Source organism: Odontesthes bonariensis, chromosome 14 (assembly GCF_027942865.1).
Source record: "Odontesthes bonariensis isolate fOdoBon6 chromosome 14, fOdoBon6.hap1, whole genome shotgun sequence".
NCBI lineage: Eukaryota > Metazoa > Chordata > Actinopteri > Atheriniformes > Atherinopsidae > Odontesthes > Odontesthes bonariensis.
In genome coordinates this window covers 3,577,113-3,598,470 of record NC_134519.1, presented here as the reverse complement: position 1 = coordinate 3,598,470, position 21,358 = coordinate 3,577,113, and the positions used below count along the sequence as shown (strand labels likewise).

The 21,358-nt window shown below is 41.0% G+C and overlaps 3 protein-coding genes across 3 annotated transcripts; 2 read left to right on the top strand and 1 right to left on the bottom strand.

Annotated features, from left to right (window-relative positions):
• The first annotated feature begins 1,279 nt into the window (after nt 1–1,279).
• Nucleotides 1,280–4,677, top strand: LOC142398530 (uncharacterized). The gene is made up of 2 exons (XM_075482569.1): nt 1,280–1,537; nt 3,338–4,677. Exons 1-2 carry the CDS (start codon nt 1,366–1,368, stop codon nt 4,429–4,431), a joined length of 1,266 nt encoding a protein of 421 aa, XP_075338684.1. The 5' UTR covers nt 1,280–1,365; the 3' UTR covers nt 4,432–4,677.
• Nucleotides 4,678–6,622: 1,945 nt separating this feature from the next.
• Nucleotides 6,623–15,823, bottom strand: LOC142398559 (immunoglobulin lambda-1 light chain-like). The gene is made up of 4 exons (XM_075482605.1): nt 15,611–15,823; nt 15,213–15,518; nt 8,459–8,506; nt 6,623–7,317 (listed from the first exon to the last, which is right to left on the bottom strand). Exons 1-4 carry the CDS (start codon nt 15,651–15,653, stop codon nt 6,869–6,871), a joined length of 846 nt encoding a protein of 281 aa, XP_075338720.1. The 5' UTR covers nt 15,654–15,823; the 3' UTR covers nt 6,623–6,868.
• A 1,547-nt stretch (nt 15,824–17,370) lies between these two features.
• LOC142398528 (uncharacterized) lies at nt 17,371–20,017 on the top strand. Its single transcript, XM_075482567.1, has 2 exons — nt 17,371–17,642; nt 18,655–20,017. Exons 1-2 carry the CDS (start codon nt 17,471–17,473, stop codon nt 19,761–19,763), a joined length of 1,281 nt encoding a protein of 426 aa, XP_075338682.1. The 5' UTR covers nt 17,371–17,470; the 3' UTR covers nt 19,764–20,017.
• The last annotated feature ends 1,341 nt before the right edge of the window (nt 20,018–21,358 follow it).

Here is a 21,358-nt window from a genome sequence, read left to right as displayed (position 1 = left end):
AAATCAGCTTAGGACCAAACAGCGCAAACAAAGAGGCCAAAAAGAACAGGTGCAAAAATATTGTCTCTCCTTATGTGGAATGGGAACGTTCTTCTCCAAGTACAACACCCTGAGACTGAGAATGATTCAGCCAAAGGACAACAAACACAAACTGAGTGGTCCTGCAGTGCAGCGAGAAGAGTACATATCTTTATAAAGAAGAAACTAAAGAATCACCTCACAGCCACATGGTTCAACACAGGGGCAAGACCAAGTAGTTCACTACATCTTAAGGGGAGAGACGCTCTTTAAAGGACAGTAATGTGTACAGTGCACAAGGAAGCCATCTATGTTAAACTGGAACAAACAACGTTGCATAGAGGAGGTGGTCTCAGGGTTCAAGTTCCCAGCACCTATAATGTAGCCTTAACTCTCCTCTCCGGGAGGTTTCACAGCCTTTCACACGTTGGATCTTATGACCAAAACATGCTTGGTCGTGCAGATAAAACAGCTCATAGCTGAGAATAACTTAAAAGACCCACACAATGGTCAAGTGAGTCAACTACTTACAAGCTGAAACCACCAAGTAGTTACGCTGAGGAACCTTTGAAATGTCTTCAAGAACCAAGAAAAAGAAGTCCAGTTGCCCTTATTCAAACTCTCAGAATACATTTCTGTTATTCAGATCTTTCTCAGAAAGAGGATTTCTCAGCTGTGAATAAACAGAACAACCACCTACTACTGCATCTGTTGGAAGTCTGGTCCCCACAGTGAGAAATGATCCCTGCAGCCTGTAAAAACACCTTCAGGTGAACACATGTCAAACAGTTTGTGTTTATCACATATTTCACCTACATCTCAGGCAGTCCCAAACATACTGAGCTCAGGGAGTTTTTGGTTTAAATGCTGATATTCGCTTAAATTTGGACACGTAGAAATAATCTCATTCCAAGCCAACTTGTAACAGAAACAAATATATTGGGACATGCGGGAAAGCCAGCTGAAATATTTTGGACCATCCCAACAAAGATACTTTTCCAGATTGGATCTGACCAAAGTAAACATTTATTAATTTACATCGTTTTTTTTTTTTAAATGGTTTGATTTTCATATTCCAATGTAATGTCGATTTAAAATTCAGTTTATAATTATGTGGTGTTTTTTTTTTTTTATTTTATTTATTTCTCTAGAAAGAAGCAACACGGAAATACAACGAGGATTGAAGGCGGAACCAAAAAAAAAACTATCTTACGTCCACCATCGAACTTTACAATTGAAGCACTCAGCGGAAGTAAATAAGGAAGCACCAGGAGCTGCATCTTTGTGCACAGCTGGAGGAGGACTGTCGGGTTGTCTGAGCTGAATATCCGAGTGTGAGCAGCAACAATGTCTTCAGTTCAGCATCTGAGAGAGTTTATCAGCCAGCGACTAACTGCTGCTGCTGAAGAAATATTCTCAGAGTTTGAGAAAACCATCGTCCAGTACGAGGAGGAGATGGACCGTCAGCGCGGACTGCTGGAGATCACCTGGAAACCCCAAATAAACTTACACAGAATAGGTAAGGAACACTGTGATGGGCTGAGTGAACTCACACAGGAACATGACCCCCCGAGCTATATTAAATTGGGGATTTTTATTTTCTTATAGACTTTCTTTATTGGAAGCTATTTCAAAGGTAGAAATGTAGCAGTACAACGCAACAGAGAAGCCTTCCATTCTATCATTTTCCCCAGTTTTTTATCCCCCCACAATCCCACCCCACGCAACAGAGAACGGTTCTACGAATTCAATATCAACATATAAACAGTACAAAACACATGAATATGGAAAATGACAAAGTAAACTAGTAAATTTAAATAAAAATGTTAAAAGAAAGAAAAAATGAAAAAAGAAAATAAATAAAATATATGGGGGGCTCAGTCATCGCAGTCAGGCAGAGATGTCAAAAATTAAATATAGATTAAGAGAGGTCTCCAAGTCTTTTCAAAAGGACCTAAGGAACCATTGAGGGAAAATCTGAGCTTTTCAAGTTTAATGGATAGTAGCACCTCTTTCACCCACCTGCTGTGAGAAGGAGGTTGAGGATGTTTCCAATTGAGAAGTATGAGTCGCCTGGCCAGCAAAGTGGCAAATGCAAGAACAATTCCCATAGCTTTAGATGCAAGAGGCTGCAGGGGGGAACCAAATAGGGCCAAGAGGGGATCCGGAGAAATAGTAGTGTTGTAAGCTGTGCTAAGAGTTTTAAAAATTTCAGACCAAAATGTGGCAAACCTGGGACAAAACCAAAACATATGGGAATGGTTGGCTGGGGATTGTTTTTTAAAAGGCTTAGACAGGCTGGATATAGATAGTTAGATACTGTAGCTGGCTAGTTAGATATAGGCCTACACATGGAAACCTGACTGACTACAGAGATTAGAAACATGAGATGTACTTTTGATCTAAATAAGACGAAAAAAAGCATTAAGGCATTAAATCAGAGTGTCAATAGAAGGGGATGCACAGTTCAACTTTCAGTACTTCACATCTATCTGCAGCACGATACAAACAGTACGTCCTCACTGGAAAGTAGGCAATCCCTCAGCCAGCTGTCTCTTCCCCCAAAAGAAAACATTTAGTTTTGTGCCGTTACGACAGAACTTATTGCAGAAAGACATAAACAGCAGCCTGGTTAGATGGAGGACGTGTCAGGTGGTGGTTCAGTCAGAACTTCTCACAGACCAGAGCAGAGACTTCAGCTCTGAAGGGGGTCGTGTTCAGTTTCAGATAAAGCACCACAGCACCGTTTCAATCCTGTTCAACAGTGAGCCCATTTTTACATCAGGTAAAAAATTTTTGGATGGTGTTGCATCATCATCATCATCAACTTTATTTATATAGCCTTTTAACACAGCCGTGGCTGAAACAAAGTGCTGTACAACACAAAATTAAACAAGGCATAAAGCACAAGAACAATGTAAAAACAACAATAAACAACAACAATATTGAAATAATTAAAACAATAACAGAAACAGAGTCTCATGCTGGGTTAAAAGCCAGGGAATAAAAATGGGTTTTAAGATGAGTTTTTTGGCAGATTTGTGCAACTTAAAGGGACCCCTTAAAGTCTTTCTTTGCTGCATTTAAGCCAGGTGGAAAGGACAAAAATGTGAATTTTTGTTCTTGTTGTTTGGGTAAGGCTACGGTTTCTGTCCCACAGAAACAGCAGAGACAGCGAACCAAGATGAAATGAGCAATATAATTTCTCACCAGCTGGTAATGACACCCATTATTGTGTTTGCAGTTCATAACATCAGAAGGAAGCATTCTCTTATCACCACATTAGCGGCCCATGTCTTCTGTTCCTTTGTCTTTCCAGATCTCCCAGGGCAAAATATCTCTAAGGAGGAGGAAGATCTTGCTGACCAGACACCTCCGAACCAGGAGAAGGACTCCGGTCTGAACCAGGAGGTACCAGAGCTTCTACAAATCAAAGAGGAACAGGAGGAACTCTCCACCAGTCAGGAAGGAGAGCACCTTGTACTGAAGCAGGAGACTGATACCTTTAAGTGGACTCTGACCTGTAAGGAAAATGATGTCAGTGAAGCAGAACCAGCCACTGACCAGCTTTTCACTCAAAACTCTCCCCTGATCGAGAGGCAAAATCAGGAAGGAAACGGAAATACAGACTCAGAATCAATTTCAGATGTAGAGATGCAGCCAAAGAATAGACCTCATAGAAACACCAGTCACAGTGATCAAGCTGACAGCTCTCTGTCTAATGCTAAATCAGGGGAAAAGTCTGGAAAATGTGATGTTTGTGGAAAGGTCTTTAGGGATAAGTACGTTATGAAGGAACATCTCAAAATCCACACAGGCGTGAAGCCATACGCTTGTGAAACATGTGGAAAATGTTTTACCCGAAAAAGTAATTTGTTACCCCACATGAGAATCCACACCGGTGAGAAGCTGTTTTCTTGTGAAACATGTGGGAGAAGCTTCACTCAAAGTAGTCATTTGACTGCTCACAGGAGAACCCACACAGGGGAGAAGTCCTATTTTTGTCAAATGTGTGGGAAAAGCTTCACACAGAAAAATAATCTGTTGGCCCACACGAGAACCCACACGGGTGAGAAGCCTTTTACATGTCGAACATGTGGAAAAATATTCACATATAGCAGTACTTTGTCGGTTCACATGAAAATCCACACTGGTGAAAGACCATATTCTTGTGGAACATGTGGAAAAAAATTCAAGCAAAGCAATAATTTGAAGGTCCACATGAGAACTCACACAGGTGAGAAGTCCTATTTTTGTAAAATATGTGGGAAAAGTTTTTCACAAAAAAATAATCTGTTAGCCCACATGAGAACCCACACGGGTGAGAAGCCTTTTACATGTCGAACATGTGGAAAAACCTTCACACATAGCAGTACTTTGTCAATGCACAAGAGGATCCACACTGGAGAATGACCATATTTTCATTGAACATGTGGAAAAAGATTCAAGCAGAGCAATAATTTGAAGGTCCACATGAGAACTCACACAGGTGAGAAGTCCTATTTTTGTAAAATATGTGGGAAAAGATTTACACAAAAAATAATCTGTTAGCCCACATGAGAACCCACACGGGTGAGAAGCCTTTTACATGTCGAACATGTGGAAAAACATTCACACTTAGCAGTACTTTGTCAATGCACAAGAGGATCCACACTGGAGAATGACCATATTTTCATTGAACACGTGGAAAAAGATTCAAGCAGAGCAATAATTTGAAGGTCCACATGAGAACTCACACAGGTGAGAAGTCCTATTTTTGAAAAATATGTGGGAAAAGATTTACACAAAAAAATAATCTGTTAGCCCACATGAGAACCCACACGGGTGAGAAGCCTTTTACATGTATAACATGTGGAAAACATTCACAAATAGCAGTACTTTGTCAATGCACAAGAGGATCCACACTGGAGAAAGACCATATTTCCATTGAACACGCGGAAAAAGATTCAAGCAGAGCAATAATTTAAAGGTTGAAGGTGAGAAGTTGTGTTCTAATAAAACATCTGGAAAGTTATGATTTGCTGTCACACAAGTCTTTCAACTTTTTTTACTTTTAACTATATTAAATTATTGTTTTTTTTAAAAGATCATGATTGAAGTGGTTTCTCCCTCTGTGTTGCACTGTTATGTTTCTGTGGTACCTCCAAACAAACAAACCAAACACTCGAGCAAGCTTTTTGCATGTTGAGCTTTTACCTGCATCATTTAGTGTTTAACAAAAGTCAAGCAAAGCGTCGACTTGCTTAACTTTCAGTCAGGGACATGTGATTTATAGATTATTTTATGAACAGAGATTTTGTCCAGTTAGAAAAAGTTGCTGGTTCTGTGAGTTTTTCACAGTGTGAAGTGTGCATGTCCTAGTTTCTAGGTTAATTTGAGGTGGGATGATTGTGGAGTGGACTTTTAATATGTTCGGTCTTAGAGACTGGTGTTGAATCCCTGTGGGACGAAAGAAACAAACCTCGAAGGCAGCGAGTTAAAACGTGTGTGTTGAAACGACATCAGCCTGGTTCAAGAGGTCAGCTTTTTGGAGTGGGTCCAAAGTGGGATATTAGCACGAGTTAAGCTCTGGCAAAGTATGAAAAAAGCTTCTAGATATCAGTCAATAATTTATTGTTGAATAGCTGGCCATTTTGAACTGTTATCCCTTAGTGGCTGTGGATGTTCACATTTAACAAACAGTTCATTATCCACACTTTTAAAGAAGCTGTTAGGAAACTGAACACAGCCTGTTCTTTATAGAATATATGTTGATGCGGGTTGATGGGGTGCATACTTACTATGGAAACTATGGAAACCTGACTGAAGCAGAAGATTTCTACAGAGATTAGAAACGTGAGAGGTACTTTTGATCTAAATAAGACGAAAAAAAGCAGTAAGGCATTAAATCAGAGTGTCAATAGAAGGGAATGCACAGTTCAACTTTCAGTACTTCACATCTATCTGCAGCACGATACAAACTGTACGTCCTCACTGGAAAGTAGGCAATGCCTCGGCCAGCTGTCTCTTCCCCCAAAAGGAAGAGCTGGTCCAAATTTCACTTTATTTTGCCTTTGCAAACATGTTGTAAAACAACACAAAATTGCAGCAGGTTTCTGCTCCATCAAGCTTTATTTCTCAGCTCTGGCTTCATGATTCGAGCTGTTTCTCTCACAGATGAAGAACACAGATGCTTCCTGGAATGATTTTCTCAGCTCAGTGGATGGCTGTAACTGTCATTGTGTTATTAAGGTGAAAAGCCACAGCTAACGGTGTGGAGGCCGCAGAGCAGGAACCCACACAGCTGCAGCAAAGGCAGTCTGAGTGTCTGTCAGCAGGTTTTTCTGTCCTAATAACCATTGAGAACAGATTCATATCTGCTGCTGCACACACTCATCAACCCCCCTCTCTGCTGTTTGTCTTTTCTCTGCTTCCTGGAAACCTTTTTACCACTGAGCCCTCCACCCACACAGCTGAACGGAGCTCAGTCACTTCTTCATTTATTCACAGGGTAAGAGAGGAATAAAGAGAGCAAATGAAATGAGAGGAAGAGACTTAACACCACAGTCAAAAGGCTGTCAACATACCTAACCTGTAAACAAGCAGAGAAACAAACAACAACAAGCTTATTTTCCACTTTATTGAGAATGTTGAAGTGAATAAATGTGAAGAAGCAAACACACTGTGCACATACAGAATATTAAAAAGAGAGAAATGTTGTTAAATGCTGAAACATCTACAAGGCAGCTGATAATTCAGCTTCATTTAGTTTCTCCCACACATCCTGAGTAAGGTTGGTGAACGCTGATCAAAGTGATGAACCAGATGAACGGATGAGATGTGATGGTGAGAAAAGGCCAGCAGAAAACAGTCAGTCAGCATGTGTGCAGCCGGTGGACGCTCCCTTGTTTCTGAGGATCATCAGCAGAGAGAGTCCACAGCAGCACACCAGACTCTTCACTATCAGCAGCGTGTACAGCAGGCACAGCAGCTTCACCCTCAGCTCAGACTGGAAGGAGGTTGGTGGTGGAGCTCTGTCCCCCTCGTGCTCCACGGAGCAGCTGTATTTATACGTGTGGAGAGAGTTGCTATCAACTGCTATGATGGCGGCGGAGCGTCCCGACCGCTGGAAGTTTGTTTGCCATCCCTCAGCAGGGGGCAGCTCCTCCAGACCACCGTTCTTCTTCTGTCTTTTCCAGGAGAAGCGGACCAGAGGAGGAAACATGCCTGAGGCCAGACACAGCAGGGAGCTCCTCCCCTCCAGGTGGACTCTGGATGCTATCGGACACACGCTCACCCAGGGCTTCACCACCTGCTGATCTGAAGTTGGACAGCAGCAACAAGCAGCACACACACACATTCACACAGTCAGCAGCATCTGCTTTAGTCTAATAAATAAAGAAACAGCACATCATGTCAATGATTTTTATGGAGAATTCAAATTTTCACTTTAACACAAACACCATGAAGTGTACATATGTGTCGAGTTCCAACCACCAATCTCATTTACTGCAGAATAAAATACAACAACATCAATGATGCTATCATTTTACATTAAATACAGTATGTGGATCCGATATATATTTATTTCTACAATACTTTCCAAAATGGATCTTTTCACATGTTTCTGGTTATATTTCTGTCTGACATGTCAGATACAGAACATTAGAAGCTGCTGTATATGTTAGATTTCACTTTAACCTGAAACTGTGGGCATCACTTCCATTCAGAAGAGTTTTACATGATATTATTCACCATGTTTTACTTTATTTTAACAGCTTTTAAGAAAGATACATTTTTCAGTCATTAATTATCCTCTAGGTTTTATTCAGTTTCATTTTCACTCATTTACAAATATGAATTTAACATCAAATCTTCTTGTTTTCATAAACTAACAGATGTCAGAGAATCACTGTGATGATCAAACATGATGAATATCTGAATTTAACTTCAAAGTACGATAAACTGTCTGATCTGTAAATTCATCTTCAGCTTTTATTCTGTTTTACTTCAATTTAACATTTTTAAAAAGACTTCTTTAATTCATAGGATAAAAATGACTTCTAAATATTTGAACGATGAATAATTATCGTCTTCATCTTATTTCAAATGAAACATGTTTAAATGATCATTCTGAGTAAATATCAAATCACTTTTCTGTTTGAATCTCATCCTGTTTTTGAACAACAGATGTGACAGAATCCCTGAGACCATCAAATCCTAAATCTTTGGAACATCACTAATATTTGCAGAAATAAAGAATAAGTTTAGCTGTTCAGTGAGATTTCAACATGTTTTCAGAAATGATTGAGCTTTTCTTCTGGAACAATGGCTGCAGGATGAATTCTCTGCTAATGATGAACAAACTAACATGTAAAGCCTGAAGCAGCAGAAACTGACTTTAAACACATTTGAGCTTCTACAATAAAACAACTGAAGGAAAAGAAATGTTTGTTCTTACCGGTTACAAACAGTTTAGTTCCAGAGCCAAAGATGAGGTAGCCGTAGCCTTCCCCACACAGTGAGTGAGAGTGATACAAAAACCTGTCTGCTGCTGAATGTGGCAGCTGAGCTGAACAGCCCAAATGATGAAGCAGTATCATATTTCAGCTCCATGATGTGTTTCTCTAATGTTCAGATCAACATGAGCGTCTCTTCTGCTCTCTTCTTTCAGCCTGGTGTTATTCTGAAATGTTCTTCCTTCTGCTCTGTGTGTGCATGTAAGCGCCTCTGCAGCAGCAACAGAAAGCAGCTGCAACAGGGGCACAGATTCTGCCTCAACTTCTCAATATGTCTGACAGGCACTGAGGCAAAAAATGGGAAGTGATCCATGTGATTTGGAGCTGGCCGCCAGCAAGACACCAGCAGCAGGGAAAAGAAGTCATTTAGAAGTCTGGACAAACAAACATGGCACACAGGTTTACCTCCAACATGGACAAACAGGAACTTTGCCTCCCATCTGCTTTGAAAGTCCACTTTTCATTTGGCCATTTAATTTGGGGCCAGCTTTAGTGTCCCTGTAAAAGCACTGATCAGTGAGTCATTAAAGCAGCGGGAGGAGGGGTCGGCGCACAGGTCAGCTCTTGCAGTGCATTGTGTGACTTGTAGTGTGAGCTGAGGGAGACAGCTCCTTCTGCTGGTCTATCCTGTGAACATTCCTGGAAGACCTCAGCTCACATGCCTTTGGTTCGTCTTTCACTGAGTTAAAGTATTTCTCTTCAGCCAATCATACACAGAGATACTTATCTGTCATAAAAAAATTCTCCTTGTTAGTCTTCTGTCCCTTTGCCTGTCCTCTTTGACTGCCTGACTCATCCCCTTTGGTTTCACCTGTATCTTTATTAGTAATAATTGTATCGTAATCCTGTCCCTCCCCTTGTTAGGTTTTAGTAATGGGCACGATTCAAAATCAGTTCAGTTCAATTTTATTTATAGAGCACCAAATCACGACAAACATCATCTCAAACCATAAAAATCCAATTCAATCCAATTAGAATCCAATTAATTGTAAATCAATCAAATCAAACTCATTAAATTCCAAATTAGTCCAATTCATAAAGAGACTAACAACACCACTAAGGATTACTCTGCGTTGGCGGAGCAGAGCCGCCTGGACCGTAGCCTCTCAGCTCCATCTTCCGCTGGAGCTTCCACCGTCTTCTATGACGGTATCGGCACAAGACGGAGGTAAATTGACCACCATCACTCACCACCTTTTTAGTTTCTGGCAATCACTGTGAGAAAATCATGTTATATCTGTTCACAATTTCTATAATAGCCTATCTATAGCCTATAATCCTTGGTTTTCCCTTGCTCGCATTACATAACCCTCATATCCACTGGGTCGTTAGATAGTCTTTTTTAACTATCTAACTGTCTAAAGTCACCTCTCATGTCGTCTAGTTCTCCTCCGCCTGACATGACGATTTCTCCAGTGGATCTGTCACTGGTTCCCACCAAGTATCATGACCTTGGCACTGTCTTCAGTAAAGATAAAGCACTGTCCTTAGGACTGTGCTATTGACATCTTGACTGGAGCGTACAACCTGTCGCACCCTGAACGTGAGTCTATGGAGCACTATATTCAAGGCGCAACCACCTTCTCCAGAGTCGATCTCCGCAATGCTTATCATTTGGTACAGAATCAGGAATCTGATGAGTGGAAGACAGACTATGATACACCCCTGGGACACTTTGAATATCAAGTTATGCCCTTCGGCCTCACAAATGCACCTGCAGTATTCCAAGCCTGAATGATGTTTTGAGAGACTATCTGAATCAATTTGTGTTTGTGTTCACCTCAGCACATACTCTCTCAGCCAAACCTAGACCAACAATTTATTCTGGAGGTAGATGCTTTGGACTCAGGAGTGGGTGCTGCCCTGTCACAAAGGTCTGACACTAATGGGAAACTTCACCCATTTGCCTTTTTCTCCCGACGACTATCTCCTGCCGAGCAAAACTATGACATGGGTAATAGAGACAAAACAACCATTTATTGTGTAGACTGATCATAAAAACCTCTCATACATCCAATTTGCTATAAGGCTAAATTCCTGTCAGGCCCTTACCATCGTAGACCATTTTTCTAAGGCTGCTCAATTCATTCCCCTTGACAAAGTTCCCTCATCCTCTGAGACCACAGACTCATTGATTATGTTGGGGTTACCCAGTGTTCGAATTATCCACTGGGCTTCGGGGGGGTCGGACTTTTTGCGGATCAATTGATGACGTCACCCCCCCCCCCCCCCCCCCCCAAAAAAAAAAAAAACAGCGAGCCATGCTACCTTTTTTCTTTAAGTGGTAATGTGGTAAGGTACATGATATGCAAACACAACAATACGTTATCATTTGCAAACTCCCTGCTAGAGCCTCATATCATTTCAATCAAGTGACCACGTTCGCGGGAAGATCACATCAAAGCACTCCGTAAAGAGGTTGCCAGATTTGGCTGTTTTGGATGACCGTCTGCGGGTAAAAATTGGTATTGGGCGAGTTTTTCCTGTGGCCATAGAAATAAATAGAATTCAGTTTAGGCTGGTTTAGGTTAGATTTAGTGCCTCCAGGCGGGTTTTGAGCATGTTAGGAAATCATCTGGCAACCCTGCAAAATACGCGTTGCACAGTTGTGAATTCAGCTCAACTCTGCACGCAGCACTGTCAAGTTCAACCACCTAGCCAAAGTTAACTCTCACACACGTTGCTACAGCAGAAATGTTTCCACTTTCCAGTTAGCAACAGCACAACCAACACATGCAGAATAATACATACATATTAAACCTAGCAACGACCCAACTTCAAACAGCTGTATGGCTTACCAAAAGCCCACTAGCAAACTAGCAACTAGCCTACATTAAGCTTATGTAGTGCCCACGAAACGCAATCAAGAAATGTCAAACAGCAAAGTGAACCCAATGACACCTACAGAATCAAGCTGTAAATTATCAGACTACAACTGCCAAATTCAACATAGCTTGTTATGTCTGCTGTAAAGTGTGCGCTTTTCTTGAGATTGAAAAGTGCTATCAGACAGCCAGGTGGTGCTAGTCATGGTATACTGCTAGCTGCTACATGAAATGGCTTCAAACACAGTCAAAATTATAATCAATCCTATATTTGTCACGGCGGACATATGGTAAAGGAATCCCATTTTACCTACCTCTTTGTGGGCATGCTAGCCTTTTGCCTTCTTGCTCGACACAGCTATCCTTGCTTCTTGCTTGGTGGAGTCACACTATCCATTTGCCTTCTTCTTACTTAGTTAAATGATATTCCAATTGTGCTTTAAACACATGATAAGCCTTGTACTTTATTTTCTGACATCAAGTATGTTGGTTGGTGTATTCTGGATTAGAGCAGTCCGCCTCTGTCTTTGAACTGAGACTACTTGTGCATGTTGACTCGTGACGGAATTCTGATGTAGGCTATCTTTTTTTCCTCATGGGAGAAAGGGAAGGACGGTCACCTGTCTTGAGTGTTTGTAAGTTCAGTGCTTTAAATTTGAAATAATATTAGTTTGATTTGTTGGTTTCATTTAACAAATCAAGGGAAACCTCCACCTTGACACTTTAGCTCCACTTGCTCGCAGCTCAAACACATAATTTCAATGGGCATCAACACCCTGAATCTCAGTAGGCCTACTGCCGATGTTTTGGACTATGCGCGAGCTGCCTGCAAAGATGCGAAATGTCCGCTGGTGGTACAGTCCATTGAAGGGGTGTTCCAAAACGCATTTTACTTGGTTATTCATGGTACACGTTGAAAAAAACTAAGTAACAAGACATTTTCAACACCTGATTTTAATAATAGATCATTTTTTTCAGTACACCCCAAAAGTATAATGTAGTCCCATTTGGGAGGTATCAAGTCTCAATCGGGGGGGTCAGACCCCCCCCGGTACCCCCCGTAATTCGAGCACTGGGGTTACCACCCTCAGTCTAACGGACAAACAGAGCAGCTTAGCCAGGAGCTAAAGGCCGCCCTCCACTGTGTTTCCTCTAATAATATTTCGTCTTGGAGTCGACACTGACAACGGAAAGAGTACGCTCACATTACTCTCACATTATCATCGTTTGAGGCCTCTCTTGGATATCGACCACCATTGTCTCCCAAAGAGGACAGGGATTTGGAGGTTCCTTCTGTTCAACACTCAGTAGTCCAGCGTGTGTGGGCCCAGACCCGGGAAGCTCTACTATGCACTACTGAACGCAACCGCCATTTAGCGGATTGGCACCGTGTTCCTGCCCCTCAATATGCTCCTGGTCAACAGGTATGGTTGGCTACCAAGGACATTCCCCTGAAATCCACCTCTAAAAGACTGGCTCCTAAATACATTGGTCCCTTCAAGATTAAAGACTGTCATTAATCCTTCCTCTGTCCGACTCAAGCTTCTAGCCTCTCATCAGCCTGTTCCACTTACCTGCCTGCTCGCCCCACCGCCGACTCAAAACCTTGCACCACAGCCAGCACCCTCTCCTCCATCTTGGATTTCCTCTGGAAAATAAGTAAGGATAAACCAACCACTTTGGACAACTGGACATCTTCTTCCTCATTCCACAAAGTTCCACATCCTCCCGGATTCTGCCTTCACTCCACATATTAATTAATTCATACGACTCTGATTCTCCTAGTTTTCCATGTCTGCTCTTGAGTCCGTATTGTCACCTAGCTGTGACAAATATGACTTAAACCAGCCTAATGCAGTTCCTTTAATCCCAAAATTTTTTTCAAGCCTCTTTAATAAAATACTGTGATCGATCGTATCAAATGCAGCACTGAGATCCAACAGGACAAGCACAGACACAAGTCCGCTATCAGAGGCTAAGAGGAGATCATTGGTAACTTTCAGCAGTGCAGTTTCTGTGCTATGATGCACTCTGAATCCTGACTGAAAAGGAAGGTAATCAGTCGGAAGAGGTTGGCTCCTTGGGATAATTCACAGCTGATTTAAAGCAGACTTCAAGAACACTGGAGAGACAGTGGCGTTCCTCTAATTTAGAAGAGTCTCAATTAGTCTGGAAAGATAATAACGTATAAGAAAGCCCTTCGTAAAGCTAGAACTGCTTATTATTCATTATTGATAAAAGAGAATAAGAACAATCCCAGGTTTCTTTTCAGCACTGTAGCCAGGCTGACAAAGAGTCCGAGCTCTGCTGAGCCAGTTATTCCTTTAACTCTCAGCAGTGATGATTTCATGAGATTCTTCATCAATAAAATTGTTTCTATCAGAGAGAAGATTGATGGAGTCCTTCCCACTATTATCACTGATGTATCATCAAGTACAGCAGCTTTAGAAGTACCTTTAGAACCTGATTTGTATTCAGACGGCTTCTGCCCAGTTGATCTCTCTGAGCTAACAACAGCAATAGTCTCTTCTAAACCATCAACTTGTATTTTACACCCAATCCCAACCAGACTGTTCAAGGAGGTTTTTCCCTAAATCAACTTCAGCCTTTTAAGGTTGCTGTAATTAAACCTTTACTTAAAAAACCTACTCTTGATCCAGAAGTGTTAGCTAATTATCGACCTATATCCAATCTCCCTTTTTTGTCTAAAAGTCTTCAGAAAATTGTTGCAGCTCAACTTTGTGATTATTTACACAGAAATAATCTGCTCTAAGAGTTTAATCAATTCAATTCAATTTATTTATATAGCGCCAAATCAAACAAATGTCATCTCAAGGCACTTAAAAAATAAAGTACAATTCAAGCCAATTAGAGTCCAATTCATTGTAATCATAAGCCAATCAAATCCAATTAATAAAATTCAAAATTGGTCTCAGGACGGGATCAAAGAGAAGTTTTGATGCAATCTGTTGGTTTTTAATAAATTTGATTTGATTGGATAATGATTGTATTATGAATGAATTGTATTGCAATTGGCTTGAATTGGACAGTATCTTTAAAGTGCTTTGAGGCAAGGCAAGGCAAGTTTATCTGTACAGCACAATTCAACTACAAGGCGATTCAAAGTGCTTTATTACATTACATTAAAACAGTAGAAATAAAAAGCATGATTTAGATTTTTGTGACATTTGTTGTGATTTGGCTCTTTATAAATAAAACTGAACTGAACTGAATTTCCACTTCACCTTATTGGGCTTTTAAAGAAGTTTTAAAGTTCTCTAAGAATGTGAGTAAAAAAAACCTGACTGAAATCTTTGTGTTATGTAGAGCTCCACAGCATCTAATATTTTCTTTTAGTGCTTTATTATTAACAGTGAACTTTATTTGTTCTCTTATTTTAGCTGCTTTTTTCTAGCTCATCGTAAATATGAGGTTTCATCCTCTGGGAGCAGAAACATCCACAGCAAACTGATGGAAATCTGTCCTGATAAGCTGCTGCTGGAAGGACAAAATCCTGAGCTGAGATCAGTCCCAGATCTGTCTCTGAGAATGGAATAAAGTGAAATGATGTGGTGAGATCTGCTGGAAGCTGTTCAACAACAAGTGCTGTTGGAAGTGTTTTCATTCGGATAAAATGAACAACACTTTAAACCTAATCTCTGCAATACAAAGTGCATTTTGTCTCTCATTTACAGAATAATTTAAGATGTGTTTTATCATAGAGTCATATTCAGATAAACTCATGTGAAATATGTGAACCTGGGCTGTGGTTTACTGCTCTCTTCATGTCACAAACACTGTTTGACATCTGTTCATCTGAAGGTTTTTGTACAGGCTGCAGGGATCATTTCTCACTGTGGGACCTTCCCACAGCTGCAGTAGTAGGTGGCTGAATGTTCGAGTTTAACTTTCTGTATCTGCAACTCCCAGCCGTTCTGTTTATTCACAGCTGAGAAATCATTTTCCTGAGGATGATTGTAACTAGAATCTATGTTTCCACCACTCCGACTGATATCAAGAATTACTCTGAATGTTTCTGTTTCTTTCTTCTGGAACCAGTATACATAATCATAATCACACTGGTCAGTTTTTCCACAGCTGAAGGAGACACTTTGACCAACTCTCCTGGTCAGCGTTAACTGGTCCTGACACAGCTCTGCTGCCATGGCAACCAGCGCTGCAGAGACACAGACAGACAGACGAAGGTCAGCGGGACGGTGTTTGTTCCAGGTGGAGTTTGCTGGCTCCTGATTGGCTGGAAACACTCACCTGAACACAGACAGCACAGAGCAGCGGCTGGGAGGAAAAGCATTTTGTGCAGCGGTGTTTCCTCTGGTGAACCTGGGGAGAAGTGGCGCTCTGAGGCAGCTGAGGCCAAACAAGGACGAGCTGTGAGATCAGAGCAGGGCCACGTGCTTTCTGACAGCTCCTCAGAGCTCCCATCAGCCCCTGCTGTGGGCCCACAGATAAGACCGCTGCTGCTGACTGACAGCTCAGCCCAAGCTGCTGTGTGCTTTGTGGTCTGGATTTGAATCTGACAGCAGATGGAAAAAATGGGGTCACATGATGCAGAAAGACTAAAAAACATTCATGTTCCCACAAACACATTCAGCTTGGTGGTGAATTTAGTAACTGAGGTGGGACATTAATAAAATAATAATAATAATGATGATGATAATAAATGGTGAGAGGGGAGGTAGCATCAGGTGTAAAAAAAACATGTGCCAAATCGATGATGCAAGATCGGCCGAAAGACGAAGAAAAGGATTCTGTCGTATGAAACATTACTTTTTATGCTTTAATCCATAAGATTGATATCACTCAATATAAATACTGATTTCTGTGTTTTAGAGGGGAAAATCTGACACATTTACACTCTATTCTTACATCAGGAAATTTAGCAGCACAATTAAAGAAGCTCATTTTGTGGTGATAGAAGAGAGACTGGTGCACAGAGAGAAAATGTAACTTAAATCTAACAGGGATACATCCATCTGGCCTGTGTGGTTCTTCTCAGCCAGAAACAGTCACGTGTGCACATTAAGTAGTCAAGTCAAGTTTATTTGTAAAAACATTTCATGTGCAGAACAATTCAAAGTGCTTTACATAAAATAAAAGTATTGCAGCAGGGAGTGGAAGAAGCATTAAAAATACATAAAAGAATATAAAGAGAAACAAACAAAATCATTTAAATTAATTTAAAAACAAGCAACAGTCCGGATAAGTTCAAAGATATCGTGCAGATTTCATGCATAGACACATGAGAACAGAAATGTCTTTAACCTGGATTTAAAAATGTCTCCATTTGGTGAAAGTTTAATCTCCACTGGCAGTTTGTTCCACTTGTTTGCAGCATAACAGCTAAATGCTGCTTCTCCATGTTTAGTCTGGACTCTGGACTGGACCAGCTGACCTGAGTCCTTGAATCTAAGAGCTCTGCTGGCTTTATATTCTCTGAACAGATCACAGATTGTAAACCATCAGCGGGCTTTTAAAATCTATTCTGTGACTGACTGGAAGCCAGAGTAAAGATTTTAAAGCTGCTGTGATGTGTTCAGATCTCTTAGTCCGGGTTAAAACTCCAGCAGCAGCGTTCTGTTGAGCTGCAGATATTTAATGCAGATGTTCAGTTGTGGGGAATATGTGGCAGAAAGAAGGGACGTGACTACTGGGACGTTGGAAGAAGGTCTAACAGGAACAGGCCCAAAAACATGCTGGACTGTAGTGAAGAGGACAGGGACGAAGATACCTTTGATCTCCTTCTGGGAACTGGATTATTGAGGAGAGTTTTTTACATCTAGAGCTATACAGTAATACTAGAGTATTATTATTATTATTATTATTGTTATAATGTTAGAGTATTATACAGTAATACTAGAGTATTACTGTATATGTATATATATATACATGCATACATACTTCCAGTAGAGGGCAGTGGTGACACTTTGAGGGCAGCTTCCGTAAAGCCTCAAACAAGAGGAAGAAGAAGCTAACTCATGTCCACCGTCGGAACTTTTCAGTGTGACACTCAGCGGAAGTAAACAAGAAGGCACCAGCAGGAGTTTTTGAGGACTCAGCAGGAGGACGGTTGGGCTGTCTGTGCTGAATATGTGAGTGTGAGCAGCAACAATGTCTTCAGTTCAGCATCTGAGAGAGTTTATCAGCCAGCGACTAACTGCTGCTGCTGAAGAAATATTCTCAGAGTTTGAGAAAACCATCGTCCAGTACGAGGAGGAGATCGACCGTCAGCGCGGACTGCTGGATATCACCTGGAAACCCCAAATAAACTTACACAGAATAGGTAAGGAACACTTTGATGGGCTGAGTGAACTCACTCAGGAATATGACTCATGGAGGATCCTAATCAGAGCTCTGCGCTACATTTATTTCAGGCTCACAGAGAAAAGTTACGGTGCAGCTGCTGTTACTTTCAGACAGAAACACAAAATATAATTCTACAACAGGCATCCCAAGTTCCAAAAACTCATTTCAGGGAGATGCTTATCGAAACCCCCCGCTCTATATTAAATATGGGATTTTTTAAAAGGCTTAGACAGGCTGGATATAGATAGTTAGATACTGTAGCTGGCTAGTTAGATATAGGCCTACACAATTTAGTAACTAAATGTGTATTGATACTTTAAATAAGTCTAAGATACATTTTTGCTTTATTTTATAACAGCATTTAACCTACAGAAATAAAATGCAGATGATGGCCTATTCAACTTAGCCTACCTCCACATCTCTTTTACAGTCAGCCTCGGCCAGCTGTCTCTTCCCCCAAAAGAAAACATTTAGTTTTGTGCCGTTACGACAGAACTTATTGCAGAAAGACATAAACAGCAGCCTGGTTACATGGAGGACGTGTCAGGTGGTGGTTCAGTCAGAACTTCTCACAGACCAGAGCAGAGACTTCAGCTCTGAAGGGGGTCGTGTTCAGTTTCAGATAAAGCACCACAGCACCGTTTCAATCCTGTTCAACAGTGAGCACATTTTTACATCAGGTACACTTTTTTTGGATGGTGTCGCAGATTTGTTCAACTTAAAGGTACCCCTTAAAGTCTTTCTTTGCTGCATTTAAGCCAGGTGGAAAGGACAAAAATGTGAATTTCTGTTCTTGTTGTTTGGGTAAGGCTCCAGTTTCTGTCCCACAGAAACAGCAGAGATAGCAAACCAAGATGAAATGAGCAATATAATTTCTCACCAGCTCGTAATGACACCCATTATTGTGTTTGCAGTTCATAACATCAGAAGGAAGCGTTCTCTTATCACCACATTAGCGGCCCATGTCTTCTGTTCCTTTGTCTTTCCAGATCTCCCAGAGCAAAATATATCTGAGGAGGAGGAAGATCTTGCTGACCAGACACTCCCAAACCAGGAGAAGGACTCCGGTCTGAACCAGGAGGTACCAGAGCTTCTACAAATCAAAGAGGAACAGGAGGAACTCTCCACCAGTCAGGAAGGAGAGCACCTTGTACTGAAGCAGGAGACTGATACCTTTAAGTGGACTCTGACCTGTAAGGAAAATGATGTCAGTGAAGCAGAACCAGCCACTGACCAGCTTTTCACTCAAAACTCTCCCCTGATCGAGAGACAAAATCAGGAAGGAAACGGAAATACAGACTCAGAATCAATTTCAGATGTAGAGATGCAGCCAAAGAATAGACCTCATAGAAACACCAGTCACAGTGATCAAGCTGACAGCTCTCTGTCTAATGCTAAATCAGGGGAAAAGTCTGGAAAATGTGATGTTTGTGGAAAGGTCTTTAGGGATAAGTATGTTATTAAGGAACATCTCAAAATCCACACAGGTGTGAAGCCATACGCTTGTGAAACATGTGGGAAATGTTTTACCCGAAAAAGTAATTTGTTACCCCACATGAGAATCCACACCGGTGAGAAGCTGTTTTCTTGTGAAATATGTGGGAGAAGCTTCACTCAAAGTAGTCATTTGACTGCTCACAGGAGAACCCACACAGGGGAGAAGTCCTATTTTTGTAAAATGTGTGGGAAAAGCTTCACACGGAAAAATAATCTGTTGGCCCACACGAGAACCCATACGGGTGAGAAGCCTTTTACATGTAGAACATGTGGAAAAATATTCACATATAGCAGTACTTTGTCGGTTCACATGAAAATCCACACTGGAGAAAGACCATATTCTTGTGGAATATGTGGAAAAAAATTCAAGCAGGGCAATGATTTGAAGGTCCACATGAGAACTCACACAGGTGAGAAGTCCTATTTTTGTAAAATATGTGGGAAAAGTTTTACAAAAAAAGATAATCTGTTAGCCCACATGAGAACCCACACGGGTGAGAAGCCTTTTACATGTCGAACATGTGGAAAAACATTCACACATAGCAGTACTTTGTCAATGCACAAGAGGATCCACACTGGAGAAAGACCATATTTTCATTGAACACGTGGAAAAAGATTCAAGTAGAGCAATAATTTGAAGGTCCACACGAGAACTCACACAGGTGAGAAGTCCTATTTTTGTAAAATATGTGGGAAAAGATTTACACAAAAAATAATCTGTTAGCCCACATGAGAACCCACACGGGTGAGAAGCCTTTTAAATGTCGAACATGTGGAAAAACATTCACTCATAGCAGTACTTTGTCAATGCACAAGAGGATCCACACTGGAGAATGACCATATTTCCATTGAACACGCGCGAAAAAGATTCAAGCCGAGCAATAATTTAAAGTTTGAAGGTGAGAAATTGTGTTCTAATGAAACATCTGGAAAGTTATGATTTGCTGTCACATAAGTTTTTCAACTTTTTTTTACTTTTAACTATATTAACTTATTGTTTTTTTTTTTTAAAGATCATGATTAAAGTGGTTTCTCCCTCTGTGTTGCACTGTTATGTTTCTGTGGTACCTCAAACAAACAAACCAAACACTCGAGCAAGCTTTTTGCATGTTGAGCTTTTACCTGCATCATTTAGTGTTTAACAAAAGTCAAGCAAAGCGTCGATTTACTTAACTTTCAGTCAGGGACATGTGAAAAACGTGTTGGTTCTGTGAGTTCTTTACAGTGTGAAGTGTGCATGTCCTAGTTTCTAGGTTAATCTGAGGTGGGATGATTGTGGAGTTGACTTGTAATATGTTCAGTGTTAGAGACTGGTGTTGAATCCCTGTGGGACGAAAGACACAAACCTCAAAGGCAGTGAGTTAAAACGTGTGTGTTAAAACGACATCAGCCTGGTTCAAGAGGTCAGCTTTTTGGAGTGGGTCCAAAGTGGGATATTAGCACGAGTTAAGCTCTGGCAAAGTATGAAAAAAGCTTCTAGATATCAGTCAATAATTTATTGTTGAATAGCTGGTCATTTTGAACTGTTATTCCTTAGTGGCTGGTAGATGTTCACATTTAACAAACAGTTCATTATCCACCCTTTTAAAGAAGCTATTAGGAAGCTGAACACAGCCTTTTCTTTATAGAATATATGTTGATGCGGGTTGATGGGATGCATGCCTACTATGGAAACTATGGAAACCTGACTGAAGCAGAAGATTTCTACAGAGATTAGAAACGTGAGATGTACTTTTGATCTAAATAAGACGAAAAAAAGCAGTAAGAAATTAAATCAGAGTGTCAATAGAAGGGAATGCACAGTTCAACTTTCAATACTTCCCATCTATTTGCAGCACGATACAAACTGTACGTCCTCACTGGAAAGTAGGCAATGCCTCGACCAGCTGTCTCTTCCCCCAAAAAGAAGAGCTGGTCCAAATTTCACTTTATTTTGCCTTTGCAAACATGTTGTAAAACAACACAAAACTGCAGCAGGTTTCTGCTCCATAAAGCTTCATTTCTCAGCTCTGGCTTCATGATTCGAGCTGTTTCTCTCACAGATGAAGGACACAGATGCTTCCTGGAATGATTTTCTCAGCTCAGTGGATGGCTGTAACTGTCATTGTGTTATTAAGGTGAAAAGCCACAGCTAACGGTGTGGAGGCCGCAGAGCAGGAACCCACACAGCTGCAGCAAAGGCAGTCTGAGTGTCTG

Bases quoted from the DNA above. Each gene is read 5' to 3' on its own strand.
- LOC142398559 (XM_075482605.1), bottom strand. From the start codon at position 15,653: ATGCTTTTCCTCCCAGCCGCTGCTCTGTGCTGTCTGTGTTCAG. The intron at 15,519-15,610 runs GTGAGTGTTTCC...GTGTCTCTGCAG, and splicing joins TCTGTGCTGTCTGTGTTCAG to CGCTGGTTGCCATGGCAGCA. The intron at 7,318-8,458 runs GTAAGAACAAAC...GTCCAACTTCAG, and splicing joins AACTAAACTGTTTGTAACCG to ATCAGCAGGTGGTGAAGCCC.
- LOC142398530 (XM_075482569.1), top strand. From the start codon at position 1,366: ATGTCTTCAGTTCAGCATCTGAGAGAGTTTATCAGCCAGCGACTAACT. The intron at 1,538-3,337 runs GTAAGGAACACT...TTGTCTTTCCAG, and splicing joins AATAAACTTACACAGAATAG to ATCTCCCAGGGCAAAATATC.
- LOC142398528 (XM_075482567.1), top strand. From the start codon at position 17,471: ATGTCTTCAGTTCAGCATCTGAGAGAGTTTATCAGCCAGCGACTAACT. The intron at 17,643-18,654 runs GTAAGGAACACT...TTGTCTTTCCAG, and splicing joins AATAAACTTACACAGAATAG to ATCTCCCAGAGCAAAATATA.